Below are 24850 nucleotides of genomic sequence, written 5' to 3'. Positions count from 1 at the left end.
GATTATCAAGTCCAACTTCTGGCTCCACGCAGTTCTACCCAAAAATCAAACCACATCTGAGAGCATTGTACAAACACCTCTTGAAGGCCCACAGGCTTGGTGCTGTGACCACTGCCCTAGCTTGTCCCAGTCAGTGCCTGACCACCCTTTTGGTGAAGAACTTGCAAGTCTTGCACAAGTTTGAGGTTGTCTGGGAGCTGTCTCACATTAACAGCTGTCTCACATTAACAGCTGTCTCACATTAACAACTGGCCCCAAAATGGAGCCCTGCAGAACTTCACTAGTGACTGGCCATCAGCCTGATGTATCCCCATTAACTCTAAACCTTTGAGGCCAATCCATCAGCCAATGGCACGGCTTTTGCCATGGAAAAAGCCATGGCATTTTCATAGCCATCATACTATGCATTTGTCTAGCTGTAGGATGGATGTTTTGTCCAGAAGGATACCGTGAGAAACAGTATCATACATATTGCTGAAATCCAGAAATATTACATCAGCTCACTTCCCTTGGTCAACTAGGCTGGATGACCTTGTCATAAAAAGAAATTAAGTTCATTAAGCAGGACCTTCCTCTTTGGAACTTGTGTTGGCTATAGCCAATGACTCCATTGTCCTTCAAGTGTTTTTCATTAGCTCCCAGAATAATTTTCTACATAATTTTACCTGGCATTGAAGTGAGACTGACAGACCTTTAACTACCACGGTCTTGCCCTTCTTGAAAATTGGAACAACATTTGCCAGCTTCCAGGCAACTGGGACCTCCCCAGATTCCCAAGACCATTGAAAAATAGTTGAGAAAGGTACCACGATGACATCAGCCAGCTCTGGGAGGGATCCCATGAGGCCCCATAGACTTCTGTGCATGCAGCTGGGGCAGGAAATCTTGGTGGGAGTTTCAAGTACCAATGACTAAGTGTCAGGTATCTAGTATCTAAATACACACTGTCACTGCTTATTTAATGGATATCAGTCAGGATTTTCAGGAAAGTGCAGATTTTGTACTTTTTTCCCATGAATTGGTGAAGTATTCATTTGTGAAGCCAATTAATACATACGCTGATGGTATAGAAGCTACAGTCAGAACTTGCAGTCCTGCTATATCATGTTTTGGTTTTAAACTCACTACCGTTATGACCAATATGCTATTGCACTCCAATTTTAGCAGATGTTACTGATGAAGTAGAGTTCAATCCATGTCAGTTTATAGTGAGATTTGACACATTTTACGAGGGGAAGTGGTTGTGATTCATCAGCTAGCCTCCAAGTCAATTATGATCTAGTGACCCAACCAAATGCCTAGGGGCATCATGTAGCATAAAGATCATGAGATATTAGATCTATGTCACTTGCCAGTTGCCATTGTTAAAGGTCCCAGTGTAGTAATTGTAGGAATAAGTGAGGTAAACATCATCTTAACACTCAGCTTGCAGAATCATGCTGTGCTGAAGTAGGCTTACTTTACAGATTCATTTGGAGCACATTTTTCCCTTCCTGTTTTAACTGTTGTTTGGAGTCCCTGTATGCTGTTACCAAATGAACAGTCCTGTCATTTAGATGGCCATACCTCAGAGGTAATCTTCATCCATCCTTTGTTTTCTTCAGATGAGGATTGAGAAACTTGATGCACATCTGAAAACTTTCTGGAGAAAACTTACTTTCCTTAAATAAAAAATGTTGTATAAATGAATTCCCATTTTTCTTTTAATCTAAAACAGTTTTTTTTATCAAAAATCAAAGTTCAACGGGAATTCCAACTGTTCACAGAAGAAAATATTCATCCTTTTTCATTACCTTGGTATAGGTTGTTGGGCGGTATTTCTCATCACATAACTGTTGTTTGAAGAGCAGTGCTGTTCCTTTTCAGAATGTGTAAGTTTCTCGTGATCTCAAATGTTCAACCACATCTCTACAGGAAAGCCTTTTTCCTGTTTCTAATTATTGAAATACCAGACAATGAGCTCACAAATAAAATGACATTCTGAATCATTATGCAATTCCTTCTATTTGTTTTATGTAAATAATTGATAGCAATGAGTCAGATCTTCCATTTCATTTCAAAGTCAACAATAGGAAGGATATAAACTTTCATATTTATTGTATTTTTGGTGCTCTCTTTTCTGAATTTCACGGAGAGTTGGAAATTGAAGTTTTTGTTGCGTTATGTTTTGTTTTGTTTTACAGAAGGTCTTTTTCCTGGAGTTGGTATTTCCTCTAAGTATGTGTCTATATTTTGAGGTTTTGAACTTTGGAGGAGAGTCCGGTAGACAAGCATTGATTCAGTAAAATCACTAAAAGTTTCAGGTTGCATGCATTTGCACATCAGAGGTCTACAACCAAGCAGAATTTGAGAGCAAAAACACATTTCTTTATGTTGTCCCCCTTTCACATTGTAGTTATTAGAGAAAGTTGTAGAGTGAATCTGTATTGTGTGTATGGTAATTGGTTTTGCCAGCTAACTTCACAATAGTCAGCTCAGTCAGAAGTACAAAATGTGGTTCATTGAGACTTCTCAGCCAGCATGTACAAAAACAAAATATAGGATTTATTCCCCTTTTAATAGTTGTAGCATTAAAAGCAAACCTCTAATTACAAGTTTGATAAAGCAATTTTGAATTTGGTATCAAAAGCTTTTTAACTCAAGCTTTTTTTTCTAAATAACATGCTTTTAAAAGATGAGCTCTGCAAAGTTATGCTATGAGCAACATCTTAATGGATTTAATAGATGTTTTTGTAAGACATTTTCAGGATAAAACTTTCAGATGTAGCTTTTTATTGCAAATGAAAAAGTATGTATCTATGTAGGTTTATTGCTGTAGGCAGGTTTTTTATTTCTAGCTTTGTTTTGCATTACTGTGATTTTGTAATTTTTCTTAAAGATACACAGTCAAATTACTATGTTTGACACTTTAAGCAAAGTGAGATAGATCTCTTGAAGGCAACATACTGTTTTTTTTTTCCCAAAGGAAAGCAATAAAGGTAGAGAATTTCAGATGCAGAAGTAAAGAAATTGGTATCCATCATAAATGCAGATTGTGCTGCTGGGATCCATACTAAAGAAGTTAACCTGCTTTGAAAATTATTTGTATTGCTGTAGAGTGCTAAAGCTTCATCAAATCTTGGATTTTATTAAACCAAGGTACAGGCCATGGCCTGCTTACTTCTCTAGCATGTGGGATGGCATGTCTAGTGGATAGAGGTCAAAGAGTACCACAGAGAAGATGAGAAGGTAAGTTTTACATTTCTTTTCAGCCCAGACTTGCTTCCTTGCACTATTCTTTATGCTGTATAAACATGAGATGAACAGCCACTAACTTGTTTCCCACCCTAGTGAATGTGTGAGAATTAACCTTAAAAAGCCTTAAAAAAGTGGGGTTTGAATTTCAAACAAATTTTTGACAATTGCAAATATAGACAACTCTAAAGAGAAATGGGAGAAAGGCATTGGGTAAAGAGCTGTCCATGTCCTGCCTGCCCATCACTGTATTGTTACTTTGTGAAAACATGAATATCTGTCAGTAGCTTTCTTGCATGGAACAATAAATATCCTTTTTTCCCCAAAAGCATTGCCCCAAACTGCTTTTCATTGGTTCAGTGGACTGCTTGTGCTGCAAATCATGCCTAAACTGAAAGTTCAGATCTGCATTCTTGTATCCATCAGATTTTTGTTATTTCTGTTTATATGTGATTTCAGTGGAACTGGTGCTGCATATTTTGATTTTTTTTTCCTGTTATTTGTTTTTTCATTAACCAGAAATGATAAGGCTTTAATGTGGAGTCTTTTAGGTAAAAAGGATATAGGTCTATATCTCTGTCCGTTTGTATTATAGAATCATAGAATGGTTTAGGTTGGAACATCTTCCACTAGACTACATTGCTCAAGGCCCCATCAAACCTTGCCTTGAACACATCCAGGGATAGGATATTTTCAGCTTCTCTGGGCAACTTGTTACCCAGAGTACCAAAAGTACAGAGAAGGCTCACAGCCCCAAATTTAAGGTGATAAAGAGCAAAGGCATTAGTGTTACATTATTTTAGCCATGGCAGTCCAGGCATGTTGGCAGTCCTGAAAAAAAGGTTTATTTTGGCTTATTTTTCCTAGTTATACCAGGTTGTACTAGGTCTGGATGGGACAGTTATTTTTCTTCATAGTAGCTACTATGCTGTTGTGCTGTAGATCTATGACCAAACCCGTTTTGGTAACTAACCTGTGTTTTAGCTACTTCTGAGCAGTGCCTGGGCAGCATCAAGGTTTTTGTTTCTTACTGTGCTGCTTTATGCAAGGAGGCTGGAGTGTGGAAGAGGCTTGCAGGGGGACCAATTGACCAAAGGGCTGGACTGTGCCATATAATATGTTCAACAGTAAAACTTGGTGGGGCAGGTGTGTTTTTCCAAAGTGTCTGTTGCTCAGAGACTGGTTGGGCACTGGTCTGCAGTTGGGAGGTGATAAATGACTGCCTTTGCATCACTTTATTTTTTTTTCTATTTATTTATGAATTTATCTTTGTTTCAGCTCACAAGTTTTCCTGCTTTAGCCCTTTTATTTCTCTCCCTCAGCCCAATGCGGGGGAGTTAGCAAGGGACCAGATGAGGGCTTAGCTGCCTGCCATAGTCAACCCACCACTCAGGTTTCTAATAAAAGATATTTTTTTACTTTTACCTGTACATTTTGTTCTACCCAAAAAGGATTAAAAAAAAATAAATTGAGACAGAAAATAACAGAATGTTCTGTTTTAGAAGTAACAAGTAACCTGCCTAACAAGCACAAAAATTTGTTCATGAGTCCCTTTTTACCTCTCTCCCATAGTCATTTCTTCCACATACACTTGTGCACGTGATTTTGAGAGCACACATGATTTTATTTTTTTTAATAATTTAAGGGGGAAAAAAAAAAGGAACAACAATGAAAAACCAGTGTCTACTGCAAAAAGATCAAAATACAGTGATATGATTTGTAAAAACTGATAAGTTTTCATGCCATGCGAGTGATGTTCATGGAAGTCTTTTTATCAGGAGATTGCTGTTAATACTTGAACCTTAATTAATGTACTAGAATCAGGGGTAATTTTAATAGCTTTGAATGGATCTGTTATGGTCACAGACATCTGAGGCATTATCTCTGTGGGCCCGACTTCATGGTGAAGCTGACAACAAGATTTGTAATGAGTTGCTTATGAAGATGTGTTCATGTATAAGGGATTCACATTCCAGAGGAATACACACACACAGAGCTGTCGTGGAGCTGCTTATTCCACCATTGCTGGGCTGATCTCTAAGTCCCTGAAGGTACCATGTAGGTGACACCTGAAGCAGTGGACGTGACTGGAAGAAGTGTGGGCTAATGCAGGCGGAAAACAACTGGAAAAAGAATAGAAAAATATATTTACTTCTTAACTCATATCATTTCAGGTATTACATACAGCAACAGCTGATACACTTGACAGAAATTTCTGATATCTGCAGAGGTGAGATATGCTATGACACTTCAAAGTAGAAGCCTTGGTTCACTTCCAGAACTATGACATCATTAGTATAACGATGGAAACCTCATAACCTGATGGAAGGAGTCCTGTGACTGTTGTGTTTTAAGGGATGTCAGAAAGGATAGGCAGGGAAGGCAAAGCAGGGGGACAGGAAGGGTGGTTCTGTATGTAACGGAGGGTCTCAGCTGTATGGAGCTTGCAGTTAGCTGTTTCAGTGACACGGTTGAAAGCTTCTGGGTCAGAATTAAGGGACAAGCAAATAAAGTGGATGTTGTTGTAGGAGTCTACTATAATCCTCATGGCCAGGATGACAACACCGATTAAATGTTATGTAAGGAACTAAGAGATACCTGTAGATCAGCTATTCTTGTCCTTATGAGTGCCTTCAACTTGCCAGAAATGAACTGGGAGTACCACACAGCTGATTACAAACAGGTCCAGGAAATTTCTAAAACATCTTGATGATGACTTCTTGATACAAGAACTAAGGGAGTCAATTAGGAAAGGTACCCTCCTAGATCTGCTGCTTGCGAACAGAGAGGAGGTGAAGTAGTGATTGGTGGCCATATTGGTCATAGTGACCTTGAAGTAGTCAAGTTTAAAATCCTTGGTGACAGGAGGAAAAGTGCCACCAAAACTTCAGCCCTGAATCTGGGGACAGCAGACCTTAGACCACTCAGAGAACTGGGTAGTAAGGTCCCCTGGGAAACCGCTTTTGAAGGCAAGGGGTTCCATCAGTGCTTGTCAATTTTTAAGTGCCATCTCTTAAGAGCACAGGAACAGAGAGTTCCAAAATATCCAAAGTCAAACAGGAAGGGCAGAAGGTTCGCTTGGCTGAGAAGGGATCTTCTAGAGCTTAGGCAGAGAGAGAAAGAATATGGTCAGTGGAAGTGAAGTTGGGTGATGTGGGAAGCCTACAGAGATTGTGTTTGCCATTGTAGGGGAAAAAAATTGTATAGTCAAGCCTGAATAAGAGTTGAAGCTGGCCGGTAAAGTGGGGGACGATAAAAAGGGCTTTACTAAATATGTAAACAGCAAATGCAGGACCAGTGATAACATTGCTCCTTTACTTGATGAGAATGGTCACCTCACAAACATAGGGACATAGACAAAGCAGATGTTTAAAAATTATTTCTTTTCATCTGTCTTCAATTCCAGTGATGGGCCCTGGGTTGGAGGACCATGATTGCAGGAATGATAAGCTCCCAGCCAACCTCAAACTTGTGCAAGACTTGCAGGTTCTTCACCAAGTGGGTGGTCGGGCACTGGAACAGGCTCCCCATGGCATTGGTCACTGCACCGAGCCAGCTGGCGTTCAAGAAGTGTTTGGACAACACTCTTAGAAAACTTATGACCAAATCTGCTGACAATCCCCTGACAACATTAGAAATCATCTTGCCAGGTGTAAGATCAAACCAATGAAAAACACTAACCAGATGAATTCAATCACTTCAAATTCATCTTCGTTTCTTTATGCACCATTCAGTTGCAATGTACAGTCTTTTAATTTACAGGGCAGACTTCTACTGTGCATTTATTTGGAGCAACATATTCCTCCTTCTCTGTACCGTATACACAGATTACTAGGTTATGCAGGAATGAAGAAATATAGTCTGAATTTTTATTCCTGGCTTTGTAAAGTGCTTTGTTTACAGTGCTTTGTTTACTCCAAAAATCATCATTATGAAGCTGCAGCTGTTCTAGTAGAGGTGTTCTTTGTAGTCTCATATTTGCAGGAAATAATCTTTTAACATCTTGGTACTTATTCAGTAGAATGAGAATAGTAGTATTTTCTTATATCAGTGTGACTTTTTAAATTGTAAGACTGCAGGCATTATGCTAAGTTGCTGAAATGTAAGCAGCTGGGAAGCACATTTGCAGTTTTTAGGTAATCACATTTTTTCCTAAGCTCAAAAAATAGATGACAGATGGCTTCACCTGTATCCTTCTCATCCAAAGCTCTTCTTTGTACCTACTGTATAGACAGCATGGTATATCTAGTCCACAGGGATCCTTCTCAAGTACAAGCATATTCACTCTAGGTGGTATGTTTGGAAGTTTCAGCAGAGAATTTCTAGCAAGCTTTACTCGTTGTGTCTATGACCATGTTTTTTAAGGCTAGTATCTTAGATAAATATGGGTGGATTTTCCTAGGAATAGCAAATGCACTGCCTAGCCAAAAATACTCATTGTGCCAATATTCCAGTTCTTACTCTGAAGCATTTAAAAAATAAAATAAAATAAAATAAAATAAAATAAAATAAAATAAAATAAAATAAAATAAAATAAAATAAAATAAAATAAAATAAAATAAAATAAAATAAAATAAAATAAAATAAAATAAAATAAAATAAAATAAAATAAATAAAAAGATAATATATCATCAACTTTGCATAGACAAATACCCAGAAGCATTGGTAGCAGTTCATTAATGAAACTTAGTAAATAAACCTTCAGCTTAAGTAAAGTTAATAGGGAGCATTCATAAAGAATACCAAGAGTTTCTGATTTGTCTAAGTAATATTGGGAATAACACTAACTTCCTTTGCAATCTGAGGTCTTGTTCCTAAATTAGGATTAATTCTAGACTCCAAAAACACTAAATACCAAACCAAACCAAAACAAAAAAAACCTTGAGCTATGCTCATTATCCATATAGTTGCATGAAAAAAAATTGTATAAAGACTTGTTTTGAAGTCTCGTCTGTTAAATATATTTATTCTAGGTTGAAATATTTGATTCTTGTAATTAACAAGGGTTAATTAAGATGATATAAAACATTTTTAAAATGCTGTAATAATCTGTCTGCAAAAGTTTTTACTTGTTAAATCATGTTTAGTTTTACATTGTTCCAGTTAAATCAGTGCAATTTTAAAATAAAATTGGTATTGATGAAGCAACACATCTGCTAACAACATCTAAAAGTATATCTAGTGATTTTTTTGAAGTTTCCTGTTGAGACACATTTATTTTCAGTCACCTTTTATGAAGACATATGGATGTTTCTGATTCTGGTTGTTTGTTTAATTGGTTGAGTACTTTTGTATTTTCAGTTGTCACATCTGTGTAGTGCATTGACTTTGGAAATTACAAGATTATCTTTGCATCACATTTTTTTTCAAACATTTAAAACTCTTCTGCACAGAGATCAGAAGTGGAAAGAAAAAGAGAGAGTGCCTCAGGGGCACCTGCTGAGATTATTTTCTACTAAGATGGGACCTCTAAATATCCCACCAACATTTCTTTGATGTGAGGAAGCATTGTTTTGCAGACTTAAACTTGACTAAAGCATTATTAAAACTTCAGAGGGCATTGCATTGGTTGTGGCATTGGAGTATGAACTGTTAGAGACATTGTTTGCACTACAGGTTCCATGTTTAGGATTTATTGTATGATCATTTCTGTAGGTAGTTCTATCATTCTCCAGGTATTATTCTCTCCTAGTAACCTCAGGTGTTCAGCATCTCACAAGTGCTTCTGTGAGAGACAGTTTGGTGTAGATAAAGGAGACATGAAGGCCATGTGGCCCATGTTTTTCTTGTGTCCCTACCCTCTGCTTTCCAGCAATTACTCCTGTCAAGCATTTTGACAGGAGTAATTGCTCATTCTTCGGGATCAGAGTCACATTGGTATGAGAGCATAACATGCCCAAAACTTAACAATTCAAGGACATTTCATAATTTCTCAAATCATAAGACATTATAGTTTATACTTAGTGGCAACAGCTGAGGCAAGAGAGGAACTTGCCTCAGCTGTTGCCACCATGTATAAACTATAATGTCTTTATACTTTATAAAGACATTAGTTTATATAACTCCGTAGGTATGCATATAGTGCATGTGTTCAAGAGTGCTTGTGTTCAGATAGCAAAGGGTCAAAAGTAAATTCTCTCAGCACAGAAGTGATGCTAAAGCGGGTAATTTCCTGGTAAACAATGGGATAGACATCAGCAGTTTTCCAAGAAAGAAGTTTTCACCTGCCATCTCATTGGATGATAAACTTACAGATAAGCTTGCATTATCTGTGTGCTGAAACTGAACTGGAAAATGAGATGTATCTGTAGGAGCTGCTGTCAACTGCTCCTTAATATATTACCTAAGGTGTGTGCCAGCCTTGTCCAGCCTCACACAGAGGCAGCCACAGACCTATTCTTTCTTCTCCCCTTCTCCCCAAATAAACAAGGGTATTTCTACTTTGTGGAGACAAAGTGTACTTCAGCAAGAGATACCTGAAACAATGAATGGCCCTATGTATGTTATTTACTGCTGTCATCTGCTGGCAATATTAATATCTGAAGAGGATAGCATCTGAACCATGAAGGGTATGGCAATGTGAGTGTGGCTTATTCTCTTCTGTATTTTTAGTGAAGTTTCAAAGATTTCTTTATTTATACACGAGTACAGTGTTACTTAACCATTTGTAAAAGTACAGGTTACTGGAAAGGTACAGAGTTTAAACTCTAGGAATTTGTTAATAATCTATTCTGTTCACTGACACTGTTGCAGAGAGGGGAGAGACAGTTTACCATTATACTGAAACAGTAAATCCAAGTTTAAAGAATTAGCTAATTTTTAAAGGATTAGCTAAAATGTATAATCAATTTCACAACATGATTACAAGAGTTTTTGTTGTGTAAAAATATATGACTGACTTTGTACATCTCCTTCCCTCATTAAGTTGTATAATATGGTAGTTCCAATGCCATTTTTGTTAGCCATATTCTGTATGTAAGAGATTTGAATTTGGGCTTTCATCTGTCCTCTTTTCTGCACATCCTGAGTGAAGTGATGAAACTGTTTCACCTCAGATTAAGAATGGAGACAGTATAGACAGATAAGCAGTTCTTCCTAATTGTGTATGCTACTTTATTATTTGCGCTGAATACAAAAGGGATCGACTAACCTGAGATGCTTAAAATGATTGCCAAAATTGCTTGGAGCACATCCTACTTGTTTTGTGACTTAACATTTTTCCTATACCATCTCAAACAGCTTGAATTAGGTAAAAAAAATGATCATTCTGCTTATGCATCAGGGGAGCCTTGAAGTTAAAACAGCCTCATATACTTCTGTTTCAAAAGCAAATGAAATTGTCCTTTTCATGAGGTATAGCTAGGCAGCGATATGTTCTTCCAAGAGTATTGGCTTTGATGTTGCTGCTGAAGAGGTTTAATTCCAGTGCACAGTAACTAAAGTGCACTGTTTATACTTGTGATTTGCTTTAATGAATGAGAAAAGAATTGGGTTCCCTTTCTCAATAAAGTTACTGTACAGTTATATGTAAGTCTGTGTGAAAAATGAAATAATAATGATTAAAAAAAAAAAAAAAAAAAAAAAAACCTTGTCTGAAAGGTTTTTCTCTTTGGTGGCTTTTGAGCTTTTGTATTCATTTTCACTTTTCAATACCTAGTGTTTACCCTGGGTTAAAACATCAGACATCAGTAAATATGTATATAATTTTTTTTAATATGTAAAACTATACACTGGGCTAAATACATTAGTTACTGATTTTGTTTGTTTGTTTTGTCTTTACTAGGAAAAAAAGAAAAAAAAGCATATTTGTTTTATACATTCAGATTCATCTGCCCAGTCACATAAACTGAAAAATGGTAATTAATCTTGTAGAACCACAGTCCTCTGCTGGTCTTACATCAGAACTTCACACTTACGACAAATTAGCTGTCTGCTGCTAATAGAAAACAAATGTAGAGAGAGTGGCAGGGCAGGATCACTGCTGTTAAATTTAAGATGTGAGTGTCTGAGATGCAAAGTGTTCCATGGGTTTGTTTTAATGCTGTCATCATTGATTTATTTGTGAGAAGTAGATGAGTTATTTTCAAGTTACTCTTTAAGTAACTTCCCATAATCATGCAAAAAGTCATTAGCCTTGGGACCCTGACTCAAGCCAGCTTCCAGTCCTGGGCTGTAACCACATTACAACACCATGCTTGATGCTCACAAACAGGATCCTGTCTGTGCGATGTAACACCCAAGTCTTTGGCATTTCTCCTGATATCTCACATTTAAGATGTCTGAAACTTGTTTTTCACATTTACTCTTTCATTTCTTTCTCCACTGTTAATATCCAAACATATCCCCTTCATGAAGTAGCTTTAGTCTTACTATTTTTCAGTTGTAGCAGATAGATTGTGTTTTAAAGATTGGGTTTTCTATGCCCATACTTTTAACCTCTGTAAATTCCTTTATATCTCTTTTTTAGATATTCCCAGAACAACATCCTAACCTAGGATTTCTTCTGCACTACGTAAGACATTACTCCAGAATGCAGTAAAATCCATTTCTGACGATTGTTGTTAAAATACATTGCGGTGTCTCAGATATCACATATTCTCAATTACAAATATATTCCAATGTAAGAGAGGCCTTTAGAAGCACTTGAAACTTCAACTAAGAAAGATTTAAAAAAAAAAAAATAATAATCAATTTCTACATTTTTTTTACCCGTAACAGTGGCTACCTAAAATTTCGTTTTTCTCTCTCCACAGAGGTTTCAATTCAGTTGTCAGTGATGCAAATGTAACTATAGACATTTAGATTTCAGAAAGTTGTAGATTACCTGCAGCTAGAGCTGGAAATAGTGGCAGCTATGTAGTTCATATTGACACTTCATGGTAATTACAGTTTTCAGTCCATTTTACCATGTATAAACTAGTTTTTCAAGTTTATGGCTGCAATACCTCACTAAAGTAATAGGATCAGAACTTCACTGGATAAAAACTTCAGATTTGGATAAAGCTGCACCAATAAAGTTAATTTAATCCTGTAATTTTCCATTTCCATTCCAAATATATTCCATGTAAAGTTTAGAACTTTGTTAACTAGAAGAGAAGATCTCTGACTAGTCAATGGTTGATGTTTAGTTCACATTACATGTTCCACCCTTGAGATTCCATGCATAGGTAATATGGTTATTATGTAATTATGCTGAGAAAGGAAGCTGTTTTATCAAAAATAAAGGAGCAACCATTCAAGCACATCACATTAAAATTTACATTACATTGTCTAAACTGTTAGACCATCTATTCTAACATTTTACAATTATTTGATATCCAGTCATAGTATGTGCAGCACAGAACTTGCAAAAGACATGCTGCTTTCTGTCAACATTTCCCCTGATAGAAAGAAGCAAACTACTGTTTGTTTATTTTATTTTATTTTATTTTATTTTATTTTATTTTATTTTATTTTATTTTATTTTATTTTATTTTATTTTATTTTATTTATTTCTTCACAAACTCATTCCTGTACTCTTAGAAATATCTCTTAGAAAACTTCAGTAAAATAATGTTATGTCCAGGGATGTTTGTGATGGGCTTGCATTGAAATTCTCTGAAACTCTTTTTTCCATAAGTTCCCATTTTGAAAAGACTCAGTGGTGACAGGTTGAAGTGGGTTGGACTGTAATGTTAGTGTCATGAAAAGCAGAAGGGCTTTAAACCCTCTAGTCCCCTGAGCTTTTTGTGTTCTGAAATACTTGGTGAACTCCAGAAGAATAAAATACAGCAAATAAATGCATGGTCAGAGTGTTTGTGGAGTTCAGTGAATAGCTGTCAGAAATGGAGACTCTGAAATGCAGAGCCAATTTATGTGGAAAGGGATTTTCAAATTACCGGTAGCCATCTTGGCTAACTCTGAGTATTTGCTTACTGTAAACTTTCAGAGGCAAGCTGTTAATCAACTTGTATCTTAAAGATGTTCCTGGTGCCTTACACCTTCCTCCTCTTTTCAAACGCAAATCAAGACTTATAATTTAAAGATAGATGTCTTATGGTGAGATGGGGAGTGATAGTTAATCACAGAACATACACCCGTTCTCTTTTCATCCCTTGCCTGAAATATTGACCTGTTCCTCTCTCAGAGAAAATCTGGTGATGAAAAAAAAGTCACATTGTGTAACAGTATAGTGTGTAGCTTTTACATTTCTCTTGCTTATCTCTTATTCTTAGAGAGCCATCAAAAGACCCGTTACTCTACTAGTGCTCTAGCGCTATTCATGCATGCAGCATAAAAAAGTGACATACATCTATTCACAGAAGTGTACCTCTTTGTCAATTTATTTCAAGTTCTCCCTGTAATAGTGAGGGCATCATAAGGTAGAGAATTTGTCTTTACTAAGGTCTTCTTGCAGAGGTCTTTGACATGTTACTGAATTGTGTTTAGTGACTGACTGACAAATTTCCCCTTTATAAAAAGAGATGAAAATCAATCTGAATTTCCTATATATTTCCTTGGTTCTTTGTGTTCTGTCTATCACAGATAAAAGCGAAAATATATACATTTTTGAAAAAGTTTTACATAGTTGCCTGAATGGAAGAATTATCTAAAGCATGTAATCTTAATCAGAATCATATAACAAATAGATTTTATGGTAGGAGGTGTTAGCCAACTTTATAAGCATCTAACTACAGGTGGCTTCTTTTTTTTGTTGTTGTTTTGTTTTTTTTTTTGAAGATAATACCTGTGACATCTGTCTTTTATCTGATGGCCTCTTGAGCCCAAATCTTGTCTGAATAGCGATTTTTCATGTCTCTCCTTATGAAACAAACAAAAGAAAGCTCTTCTTCTTCCATTCCTTTTCTTTCTTACATACTCTAGGTAGAAGACCCCTTTGTAGATGGGCAGAATGTCTCGTAATGAAGCATTCTTTCATTTTTCTATTCCGTGATACTACATCACACTGACATTAACACAAAGGACAAGTGCAAAACCTTTCAGCTGAGTGTCTCTTCAAAGTGTGGTTTAATAGCCTGGGAACTTATTTCCCTTCAACATAAGCTGTCAAGGGAACCAGTGAAATGAAGCATCAACCCTTAAAGTTTATTGAGATAGGCTTTTGTAGAAGAGTAGTCATGCTTTCTTCTATGATTGCATCAACTTTTTAAATAAGTTTTGTGTGATGCAGACATTCCACAAAGATAGGAGATTGCCATGTTTTGAAATATACACATTCATAAAAAATGCTAGCTTGAAAGCACCTTAGGTGTTTCACATCTAATTAGTGGTTAAATCCTATAACATGCTACCCCATAACCTTTCTGTAATTTGAAATTTTGGGGATTTCATTCTCAATAGAAGTTCTCATAGCTTAAAAGAAGACCTAATTAATTTTAAGGATCAGTGTCATCATATTTGTTTATCTAATTAATTAATTATTGTAGCAGTTAATGAGAAGGCTTTTCTAATTTTAATTGCAGAATTCAGGGTCTGTGCCAAAGTGTAGACCTCAAGCAAAACCTAGGACAGAGAAAGCTAAAAGCAATGCAGAAAGAACATAATTTATTATATGCAGATTTTTAGAAAGTCTTTCATTTCGCAGCATAATTGAAATATTACTTAAAGGATCCATAAAAGATAACATATTAAAATAAATTGAGTTGCATATATGATTAATTCACACAGTGGGAAGTTGATTGTGAGACATGCAATTTTATACATATGACCTTGAAATTAATAAAACAACTTTTAATTTTGTCATTTCCCTTATAAATGTGGAATGCAATTAGCAATAATCTTGGCAGAGAAGCAAGGGTCTAACATAAAATCTGCTTACAAAATAAATTTTTACCATTACTATACTAAAGATATGATAAAAAGAAGGATTTTCCAATGTGTGAAGAAGACAAAGTTACAGCAAAGTTAATTTAACTTGCATATTTGTCCAAAGATATAGTTCTCTCTGGAATATGCTTTACCAGAAATTTACATGAAATTTCATACTGTTCTTTAATTCAATAAGTATATGTCATCATAACTCCATGCCACACTTAAAGCCTTGGCTACTTCTTACAGAAGTTAGAAATATGCTTACCACTGCAGCCACTTCCACTTCAGATGGAATTTGTGGTATGGTTTCACATTGCATTTAATCCCATGGTACTGTGGGTTGCTGAAGGGGCAGTTAGTTATGCTCTGCTCCCTCCACACCTACCACACATGCCCTCTGTGTCCCATCTACAAAACATTAACTGGCACTGGAGTGCACAGGGTCTTTTTGGTGATCCAGTGGAAATCTAAGCTTTTGTTGGTGCTCAGTAGATATGATTAACAAGGCAGCAGGTGTCCATGTACTCTTCTGTGAACCACAGAGAAACTCAAGCTGTTTCTTCCATTTCTTTTCAGGCAGCATTCCCTCAAGGGGGAGGCTTTACCTGACCCCTTTCTCAGCTGAAAAACCTTCCTCACATAACTGCCATTTCATGCTTTTCCCAATCTTGGCACCCAGGAGGGTACCTTGCCTACACAGCCTCTCTTTGGGAAGCAGCATCTCAGCCTGCATATCACCACACAGGCTGCGATTTGTTAATAAAACATATGCACCAGAGTGATGTGAGTGATTATAGTAATCTCTGCTTTGATATCTGAGTTGTAACACGTCTAAACTTACCTGTGAGACCTAACAAAGTCATAAAGTAGGAAGAGAAAGTTTGGGAATCATGTGTCTTGAAGGCAACTCTTAAGAACAACATTTTCCTTTACATTTGCATTCATTTTAGATGGGCACTGCTTCAAATACATTATTTGAACAATATTTGAAGCGCTATTTGAATGTTATTTGAAAATACTTGAAAATGAACAAGGATCTTTTTAAAACTCATTTTTATCTGTGATTCCAAAATTGACTTCAGATTTTTGAAAATAATTCAATAATAGAATCGTAGAATCATTAAGGTTGGAAAAGACCTCCAAGGTCATCTGGTCCACCTACTGTCAATATTGCCCACTAAACCATGTCTCTGAGTACCACATCCAACCATTCCTTAAACACCCCCAGGGACAGTGACTCCACCACTTCCTGGGCAACACATTACAATGTCTGACCACTCTTTCTGAGAATAAATGTCTCCTAATTTCTAACCTAAACCTCCTCTGGCACAACTTGAGGCCATTCCCTCTAGTCCTATTGCTAGTTATCTACAATAATTGCTGTAACATTTTCAGTTAGACCAGCCTTCTTAAAATGAAGAAAATCAGGCTTGAAAATTAGGCTTCATATGAAAAAGAAACTTCAAATTAAATCTTAAAAAAAGCCTCTGGTCAAGTTTGGCAACTAGATGATGAATTGTGAACAGATTAATAAGAAGAGATTTGACAAGATATACATAGAGTTGTGAAACCTTAATCCAGCATTAGGATTCATCAACATGTAACTTGTCATTTAGGTTTTGTAACTAAAGATTACACTTTCATCATAGAATAAATATATATAACTTACCTGATAAATTGAATTAAATTGAATTGTCTTGTTTGAAATTCTAACAGGTTAGTGCTGATCACTTCTATTGCTTCTTTTTTTGTATCCTCTTTTTAATTCCTAGTCATGTCTCTTGGTTGTTGTTCTTGGTTTACATTAAGCCATTCCAAACAAGTTGTCATAGTGTTTCTCATCTAAATGTCTCGAAAGGTTAAGGGGAAAAAGTTACGCTAATAATATGGAAATAAGGAATGACTCTACTGAAAACAAACTGTACCAAGAGAAAGCAACTGTGATTCTTGTCTGTAACGTGGGCGTCAACCTTAGCTCAAAAACACCCATGTACTCCAGATGTCTATGTAAGCAGTCTGTCAACCACCACTAGCAGAAGAGTGCCTGTGTACACAACTGACTTCACTTCACCTCCTCTGAAGTGCTAGCCATGTTGTTATCAATTTTTTGCATTGACTTTTTAAACTTCTTACTTTGTGTCTACCCAAGCCACGTTATCTGTCTTCATCTCATAAACTTCCCATCTCTTTTCCTGTCTGGTCTGAAACTCTTTATCTAAAGTTCTCTGTCTGTTCCTTGTTGGTTGTGTCACATTTATGCAATGGGGATGGTTAATTGCACAAGGATGAGGGAAAACTTACTCATGGAAATCACCCTGTGAAGCCCATATTGCAGGCAAAAATCTCAAAAAGCAGGGACAGCTTTCCTACCATAGCGGCCATATGAATGACCACCATCATACTGTAGAGAGCATGGATCAGGTTTAGCCAAGACATCCCACTCTAGCCTTGCACAGTGAGGAGGCGTGTAAGCAACCACCAGAGGTTTTGCATTCACCTTCAGCAGTTTGTTAAGATGCTACATCTGCAGCCCAACTTCCAGGCACTAGATCTTGTGCATAGATCAACTACGCTGCCAGCTGGTTTTTCAGGTCCTGGCAAGACACCAGGCTTGCAGGGTTAGACCAAGACAAGACCAGAACATGCCTATATGGCAGCTTTGAGCATACCTGACTTATATGTCTTAGGCATGGCTGTGAAGAGCAGTACGGACATTGTAACAGTCTCATCTTCATGGAAAAGTGTGCCTCATGCTATGGCTACTGAGGGTGCTCACTGGATGCTGTATAGTAATATACATGCTAGCAACATGAGGAGATTGTTGGAGAATGCAGGACAAAAATTCTGTCTATAACCTAAGTATTGGTTCAAAATTAAGAATTGGTGTCCAAGAGTTCTTTCTGTTACAGGGAATTATGTATCATCTTTTTATGTCTTTGCTACAAATCATGTTTGTTTATTATAGCTAGAAACCCTGTTAAGAGTAGGTTAAGATGATTGTAATAATAATGTTAGAATGCATTCAGAGGAATATTGTAATGTGAGTATAAATTACTATGGGTCATTAAATAGTGCAGGACATTGTGGATAGTTGCACTTTTAGCACCTGAGGATGAGCAAAGCCAATGCCTGTAAATCCCAACAGTCTGTGCTTACTTGAAAAAATGTTTGTCTGACTCTAGGCATGGAACCCGTTGTGCTGGAGAAGTGGCAGCCACTGCAAACAACTCACACTGCACAGTGGGAATCGCCTTTAATGCCAAGATTGGAGGTATGTGAAACAATCTCCCACCACAAAAAAAAAAAAAAAAAAAAAAAAAAAAGTCACCAAAGTCACCGAAGAGCCATTTGTGCTAAATGCCACATGCAGACCTTTCTCAACAAGAGAAGATTTGTATGGGTAACAAACTTAGCTGTGTTAACAAGGAAATCACAGTGTTAGGGTGGTAGTTAAAGACCAGTACTGAAGGAGTTTGTCTGTGGTGACACTTCTCCAGTGCTCCTGGGAACACTGCCTCTCAATACACACAGGAGCATAGGAAGTGAGACCTTCCATGAAAATACAAAACCTAGAATTTTGACATCTGGGTTTTCTCACAGATTGAGAGCTCCAAGTAATGAGCTTTGATAAATCAGAAGTAAAAGTACACATATTTGCATGTCACTCTAAAATAAAACAATGTGAAAACTTAAACCTTTGTTGTGTTGTTTGGCTGTGGTTGGAGAGAATCTTCTTTTGATCCCTGTGACCAGTCAGATTATTGTCTAAAGTGTGAAATCTGTTAATACTTTTTTGCTCTGTTCAGCCAAGAGGTTCCAATTCTATCAATTCTTAACCAATGGCTGGTCAATACCTTTGGCAACTGGAAAAGACTGCCAAGATGTCATCTACATGTCTTCTAGGCTGTAGCCTGCCTGAGCCAGATTGTAATGCTTCAAGTAAGGTTGCTTCCTGTATTTTTGATGAAAACATGATATTAGTATATTGGCTTTCAGTACAAAGACCTACAGCTCAAACTTATTAACTGTTGATTTACTGATCTAAAATAGAGCCTCTTTGTGAAAACAGAAATGTGTTTACCTAAATACACAGTAGAGGACAGTTAAAAAATACAAGCAGACAGGGCTGGGGCTGTTTCCACAATTAATAATACTGTATCTCTTCTCTACTGCAATGGTAAAAGTTTGATTCAAATCAAATGTGATCACAACTGCATTTCAAATTAGCCAAAGCACACAATGGAAACCTAATGGCACCTTTCTGTTTTCCTGATGGCTTCAAGAGGGTAGACAATACCTAATCTAACATATGGCTACGGTGATGCAGATGAACAGATAGCCTTCCTGCACGAAGATACCCTGTCAGAAGGCTTTAAAAAATTTGAACTGGCCAAGTGAGTTTGCGGCAGATGAACAGATTGTCTCATGTTGGCATGGCATTCAATCATGTAGTAGCAGCTATGAACAGATTTACTGCATTCAAACCAGCATCTGAGGAGAGTTAGTGAAATAATAAAAATAAAAGGTGACTTCTGGAGTAAAAGTTTAACTTGTGAGTTGGATATTCACACAGCCTGCGACAGCCTGGGCATGTGCTTGGGAAGCTCTCCATTATTAACAGTGGCTTCTTAATGGGCTATTATTTATTCACCATTAGGATTGTCCAATGACAGTATTTTAGAGAAACAACAACAACAGGCATATTAGCAGAATCACAGTTTTTTCTAAATATAGTATAAAATGTTTCAGAAGGACATGGTATGAACTCAATTTCTGTGAAGAGCAAAAACTGTGTGTCTTTTTCATAATGTGTTCACTTATTTTGTGCTAAGAATATAGTAGACTTCAAGAAATTTCATTGTTCTAACTTGAGTAAAAATTTTATTCTCTCTGTTCGGCCCAATAATGTTGTGGAGCATTCACTCCACGGTGAGAACGAACATAATTCTTTAAAGAGAGACAAAAAAATACTATAGTGGCAGTACTGTCTTTAAAAATCATTGGCATTTGAAAATAAGGCCTCAGCAGACCATCTGCAGAAAATCAGAGACCAGAGGGAGTTTCAGAATGTTGAGAAGGGAGGTTGAGTTTTCCCTTCCACTAGGTGCCTATATGTACGAGTTTAGCTGCCGACCTGTATTTGGCCTGCCTCTCTTCCTTCCCTCAGAAAGCCATAAGCTACACATGTGAATATGCAGCGGTTGTGTTCCCTCTCCACAGGCCAGATGGAGTGTAAAAATGTTGAATCATATTATGCTGAACTAGTGTTCAGCTCACTTATTTCCCAAGGATTTAAAGACCCTCCTTTGACCTGTTTGGAGAAGAAATTAGAGTCAAGGTAACATAGTTATATTTTTTTTTACACAGAGTAGCACTAGCCAGTGGTGATGTTGAATTTGTTCTGCCAAGATGAGTATTCCTTACCTCAAATCAAAATGGGAGTTGCTGCATCTGTAGAGACATAAAAGATAGCAAGAAAATAAAGCAAAGGGAAAAATAAATCCTTTCCATCAATATTCCATCAAATACTGGCAGCTGAGCAAATCCAATTAACGACCTCTGTGATAAAAAGTCATTAACAAGTTATGCACCAGTAATGGTCACTTTTCATCTAAATGTATTTGCACTCCTTGATTCCACACACTTAAGAATCTCTAACCACAAAGCATGTCAAAAAGAAGATCCTTTAAAAGTCCAAAACTTCTCTTAAAATGGTATGAGTGGGGACTTTATCCACAGATACAAAAATATGAGAAAAAAAAATACAATTTGGACCTTCAATTCTTTTATAGGTTGTGGGATGCTTCTTGTAAAAAAAATATGCAATGTGTCTGTAGTTTGTGCTTAGCTCAGCCACAGGCCCCTTTCATTAAAAGACAAGCCAATGCACAAAAGGGGTAGATTTTTTTTTTAAATGTGTGACCCTCCATAATATTCACATATAACAAATTACCACCTACAGAGCACGTGGGGCTTTTCATAGGAAGGGATGGTTAGCCTGTTGTTATTGCTGCAGACTGGTTGTGGAAGTTGCAAAGCATCTGCAGGGATTTGGGTGCTTAGTTACTTGGCTGGGCTGGAATCCTGACGGGAAAACAGTTACACTGAGTTACAGCACAACAGATGTAGATTGTCTTCAGCTGACGAGGAATTAGTTCAGCTGTTTCTTTAAGCTTAAGTCAGATTCTGATTAAAAACAAACATTTTAGAAGAAAACTTTCTTTCAGCTCAGTTTTGCATGTTTCCTGTGATTTGCTGAAAGTTTGTTCTGACTAAAATGCCACTTACATTTTGGCACTTACTGAAAATATTGGAAAAAGTTTACAGAGCTCTAAAGTCTTAGGTAGAACAGTCTGGAAACACAGTCTGCTAATTGCCTTCTGGACAGCTTTTGTTGTGCTATCACCACGTGCCAAAAGCAGTTTGGAGGTTCTGTGATTGGCAAAATGAACTCCTCCAGATTTTTGGGGGCTGGAGGGCGGGTAGAAGAAGAAGAAGAAGAAGAAGAAGAAATGGAGGGGAGAGAGAGAAAAGAGAAGGAAAAGAGTTTTTTTAATAGCTAATGAGCCACCCATTGATCAAAGTTACACTTGAAACATGTCTGTCATTTGTTGGCAGAACTGAGCAAGACCTAAGGCACGACCTTGTCTATATAGCTTTTTTGACCACTTCGCCATCACCTAAGAAAACTAGTATAAATTATTTCAAATGCCATGGCAGCATTAGGAGTTACTGCTCACCAGGTGAATGCTGTATAATTTAGGCTTGCTACATAGTCACAGAAACATAAAGGGAAGTCTTATCTTCCTTATTTCAAATGTGGTGTACCTTTTATTGTCTTTATTTAGAATGAAGTATATTTTAATGTGTTTGAAAGAAATGGGAACATAGCTTCCACCCATCATTAATTTTCTGAGATTATGCTGAGGAAGAAAAATAAAACCTGAGATTCCTAAAGTTGTTTTAATGGCTTTTTTATAAAGTAAAGTTCATAGTGAGATCACTGTTTGGACAAGTTTATTATCTCACAAAACATGAGCAGCTTTTGTGTGAACTTAGAAATATGATCACTTTTCATTTTTGAGTCAATTAGAGTGAGAGAGAAAAAAAAAGAAAAAAGACAAAAAAAAAAAAGACCCTCTATCAACAAAGCAGCCCCTATGCCTTTTGTTAATTGAAAGTTAAGGTCTTGGTAAACACTCAAGTTACTGCAGTCTGAACTCATGACCAAAGTAGAATATGTCTGTAATTAAAATATGTAAATTTGGCTTTAAAATAGCAGTTGTCTTTTAAAGGGGAAAAAGCTTCAAACTAGATAATTGTGGAAGTGATCATTACTCTTTACAGTTATATGCTAATTATGGTGTAATATTTAATATCTCTTTGATCAAATGTCACACTAGCTGTATGAAGGTGCTCTTCCCTATTTAGGCTAAGACTGGTTATGGTGCTTTTCTCAGTTAGGGCTTAACTTCAGTCAAAATCATAGTCAAAAGTTTCTTTAGTTACCAGTTTTAAGCCTTACTTATTCTACTGATCTTAAAATATAATAATACCATTCACTTTAGAAGGGCTGGCACATTGTCTTGTCAAAATCCATGTGAATAGATTTTTTTAGCACAAAAAATTCAGACTGTACCATACAAAAGCTTCTTCATAGAGGAGAATGTTCACAATATTGTAGTTTCAGGTTGAATAATGTGGTACCTTGAATATTTGATAGTGACTTCCTAACGTTGCCTTGCTACTATGTGTACTAATGTATCTGCACACATGAGCTTTCTTCCCAGTGTTTTCTTTTCAGCCTCATAAAATGAAGGAATATTCATTTCCACGTTTACCTGTCAATAGAGATCCTATTTTTTATGCCTATTAGCATATGTAGGACTGTAAAGGTCTCAGATTGAATGCTGCAGTTTCACAGCTGTATATAAGGAGAAATAAAATCATATACTGTATCTTCAAGTGAAACACACAAACATTTCACTATTCAAGTTCTTTTAAAAGAAGTTTTCAGCATAAAAATTTGATGCTAAGGTTTGAAAGTTGTACAGTGGATAAACTAAGTAGATAGCTTTTAAAACTGAAAGAAAGACTGTAATACTATTTCCTTTCTGTATTTTTTATATGGATTTTTTTTTTTTCATTGGAGAAAAATATATTCAAAGAGATTTTTTTCCACACTAGAAATCCTTATGATCATTCATTCCAAAAACCTACACAACAGTTCTCACTGGGAAGAAAAAAAAAAATAAATAAAAAAGCATTTTGAATTTGTTTGTCCTGTTCATTGTGTGTTTCATCCTGAAGGTGTACGGATGCTGGATGGAGATGTGACAGACATGGTAGAAGCAAAGTCTCTGAGCCTGAATCCCCAGCACATCCACATCTACAGTGCCAGCTGGGGGCCTGATGACGACGGTAAGACTGTGGATGGACCTGCTTCTCTAGCACGTCAGGCTTTTGAGAATGGCATCAGAATGGTAGGTGAAATTCAGAGTGTATCTTCTGAATCTGTTGTCATGTGAAACTGTAAGGGTACACATACCTGGTACATCCAAGTGTACTGCATGGGGAAGAGAAAAGGATTCTGAAGGAAAGAATAAAAGCTTAATTTGTATGAATCTAAAAATACATTTTCATTGACTTGATGGCCAGTCCTTCCTGGTTTATCAACTAGCTGTGTTCATTGTCAATCAGAATACATCATCCTCAGTGTCCTTTAAACCTGCCCTGAGGTACCAATGTCATTCTGCAAGAAAAAAAAATGAGACTGAAAAATGTTATTTTGCACAGCAGTGCCAAGTCATCAAATCAAAACTGCAATGTAATTTTAAAGCAAACACCTTTGACTGTTTTTCCTTCTTCTTTTCTTTTGTTGCCTTGTTTTACTTGATTTCTTAATGGAAGTTTTATAGTTTTAATAGGAAGTTGGAAGCTAAAAAAAGTCTACATTCATGTTTCTTTTAGAGTTTATCTCTGGTCTCAGAGAAGTTACACTTTCTATAACTTCTGTATGAATTTATCTACAAGTTTGTACTATTACAATTTCTCAGTGATAGAGCTCAAAAATCTTATGTAATGCAGTACACAAAATCCCCAAAATCTCTATATCCCTAAATATATCTATATACCCTAAATCTAAGATTGTTTCAATATTCTTTAATAAGCAACTGTCAAACAAATCACATCACAGAAGGAAGCTAGTAGTTAGAACTTGTGATGTCAGAAGCCAATTTTTACTTCTTCCTTTTATCCTCCTGTCTGTTAAACAGATCAGGAAATGCCTAGTTTTCCAGTGCTCACACCTCTTTCCACTGTAGCAGACTGGAAGGAAAGGAATTTAAAGCTCTGTGCTTGAAGGCCTGAGCATTATTTTGAACATAGCAGGAGACTTGCTAGTTCAATGGTGAATAACTCTACAATCAGAGAAGGGATTAATATGAAACATTTGCTTAAAGAGTCTGAAACAATTGGACCAAGGTGAAACTGGAACATAATTACTGGAACATGGTAACACTATGCAGCAAGATTGGAAAGTGAAGCTATTATTTAAATGGACAAGTTTTACCAGATATGCCAGGATGATTTTAGCAAACTATAGCTAACATGCAGCCTAGAAAATTTGTGCCATGTGTAAGAGACAGTGTCTACCACTGAGAGATCATATTAATTCAAGATATACCATCAAAAATAGCCGTAACAGGAAATAGGCAATGGGTGCATAGGGGAAACAGGCAAATTCACAGGGGCATCCAAGTCACAATGACAGTCTGTATGCATAGTTCAGTGTTTCAGGTGATTT

At 36.6% G+C, this 24850-nt stretch overlaps 1 protein-coding gene across 2 annotated transcripts in view; it reads left to right on the top strand.

Annotated features, from left to right (window-relative positions):
* Positions 1-24850, top strand: part of PCSK5 (proprotein convertase subtilisin/kexin type 5) — a 255418-nt gene that overhangs the window by 83369 nt on the left and 147199 nt on the right. For both annotated transcript variants that reach the window (XM_068667577.1, XM_068667578.1), the window contains exons 6-7: positions 18228-18316; positions 23356-23528. In XM_068667577.1, the coding sequence (XP_068523678.1) occupies positions 18228-18316; positions 23356-23528 (262 nt within the window). The remainder of the gene's footprint in view (positions 1-18227; positions 18317-23355; positions 23529-24850) is intronic.

This window comes from Anas acuta, chromosome Z (assembly GCF_963932015.1).
Source record: "Anas acuta chromosome Z, bAnaAcu1.1, whole genome shotgun sequence".
Classification (NCBI taxonomy): Eukaryota; Metazoa; Chordata; class Aves; order Anseriformes; family Anatidae; genus Anas; species Anas acuta.
The sequence above is the reverse complement of the archived record's forward strand: the minus strand, read 5'-3'. Positions and strand labels throughout refer to the sequence as shown.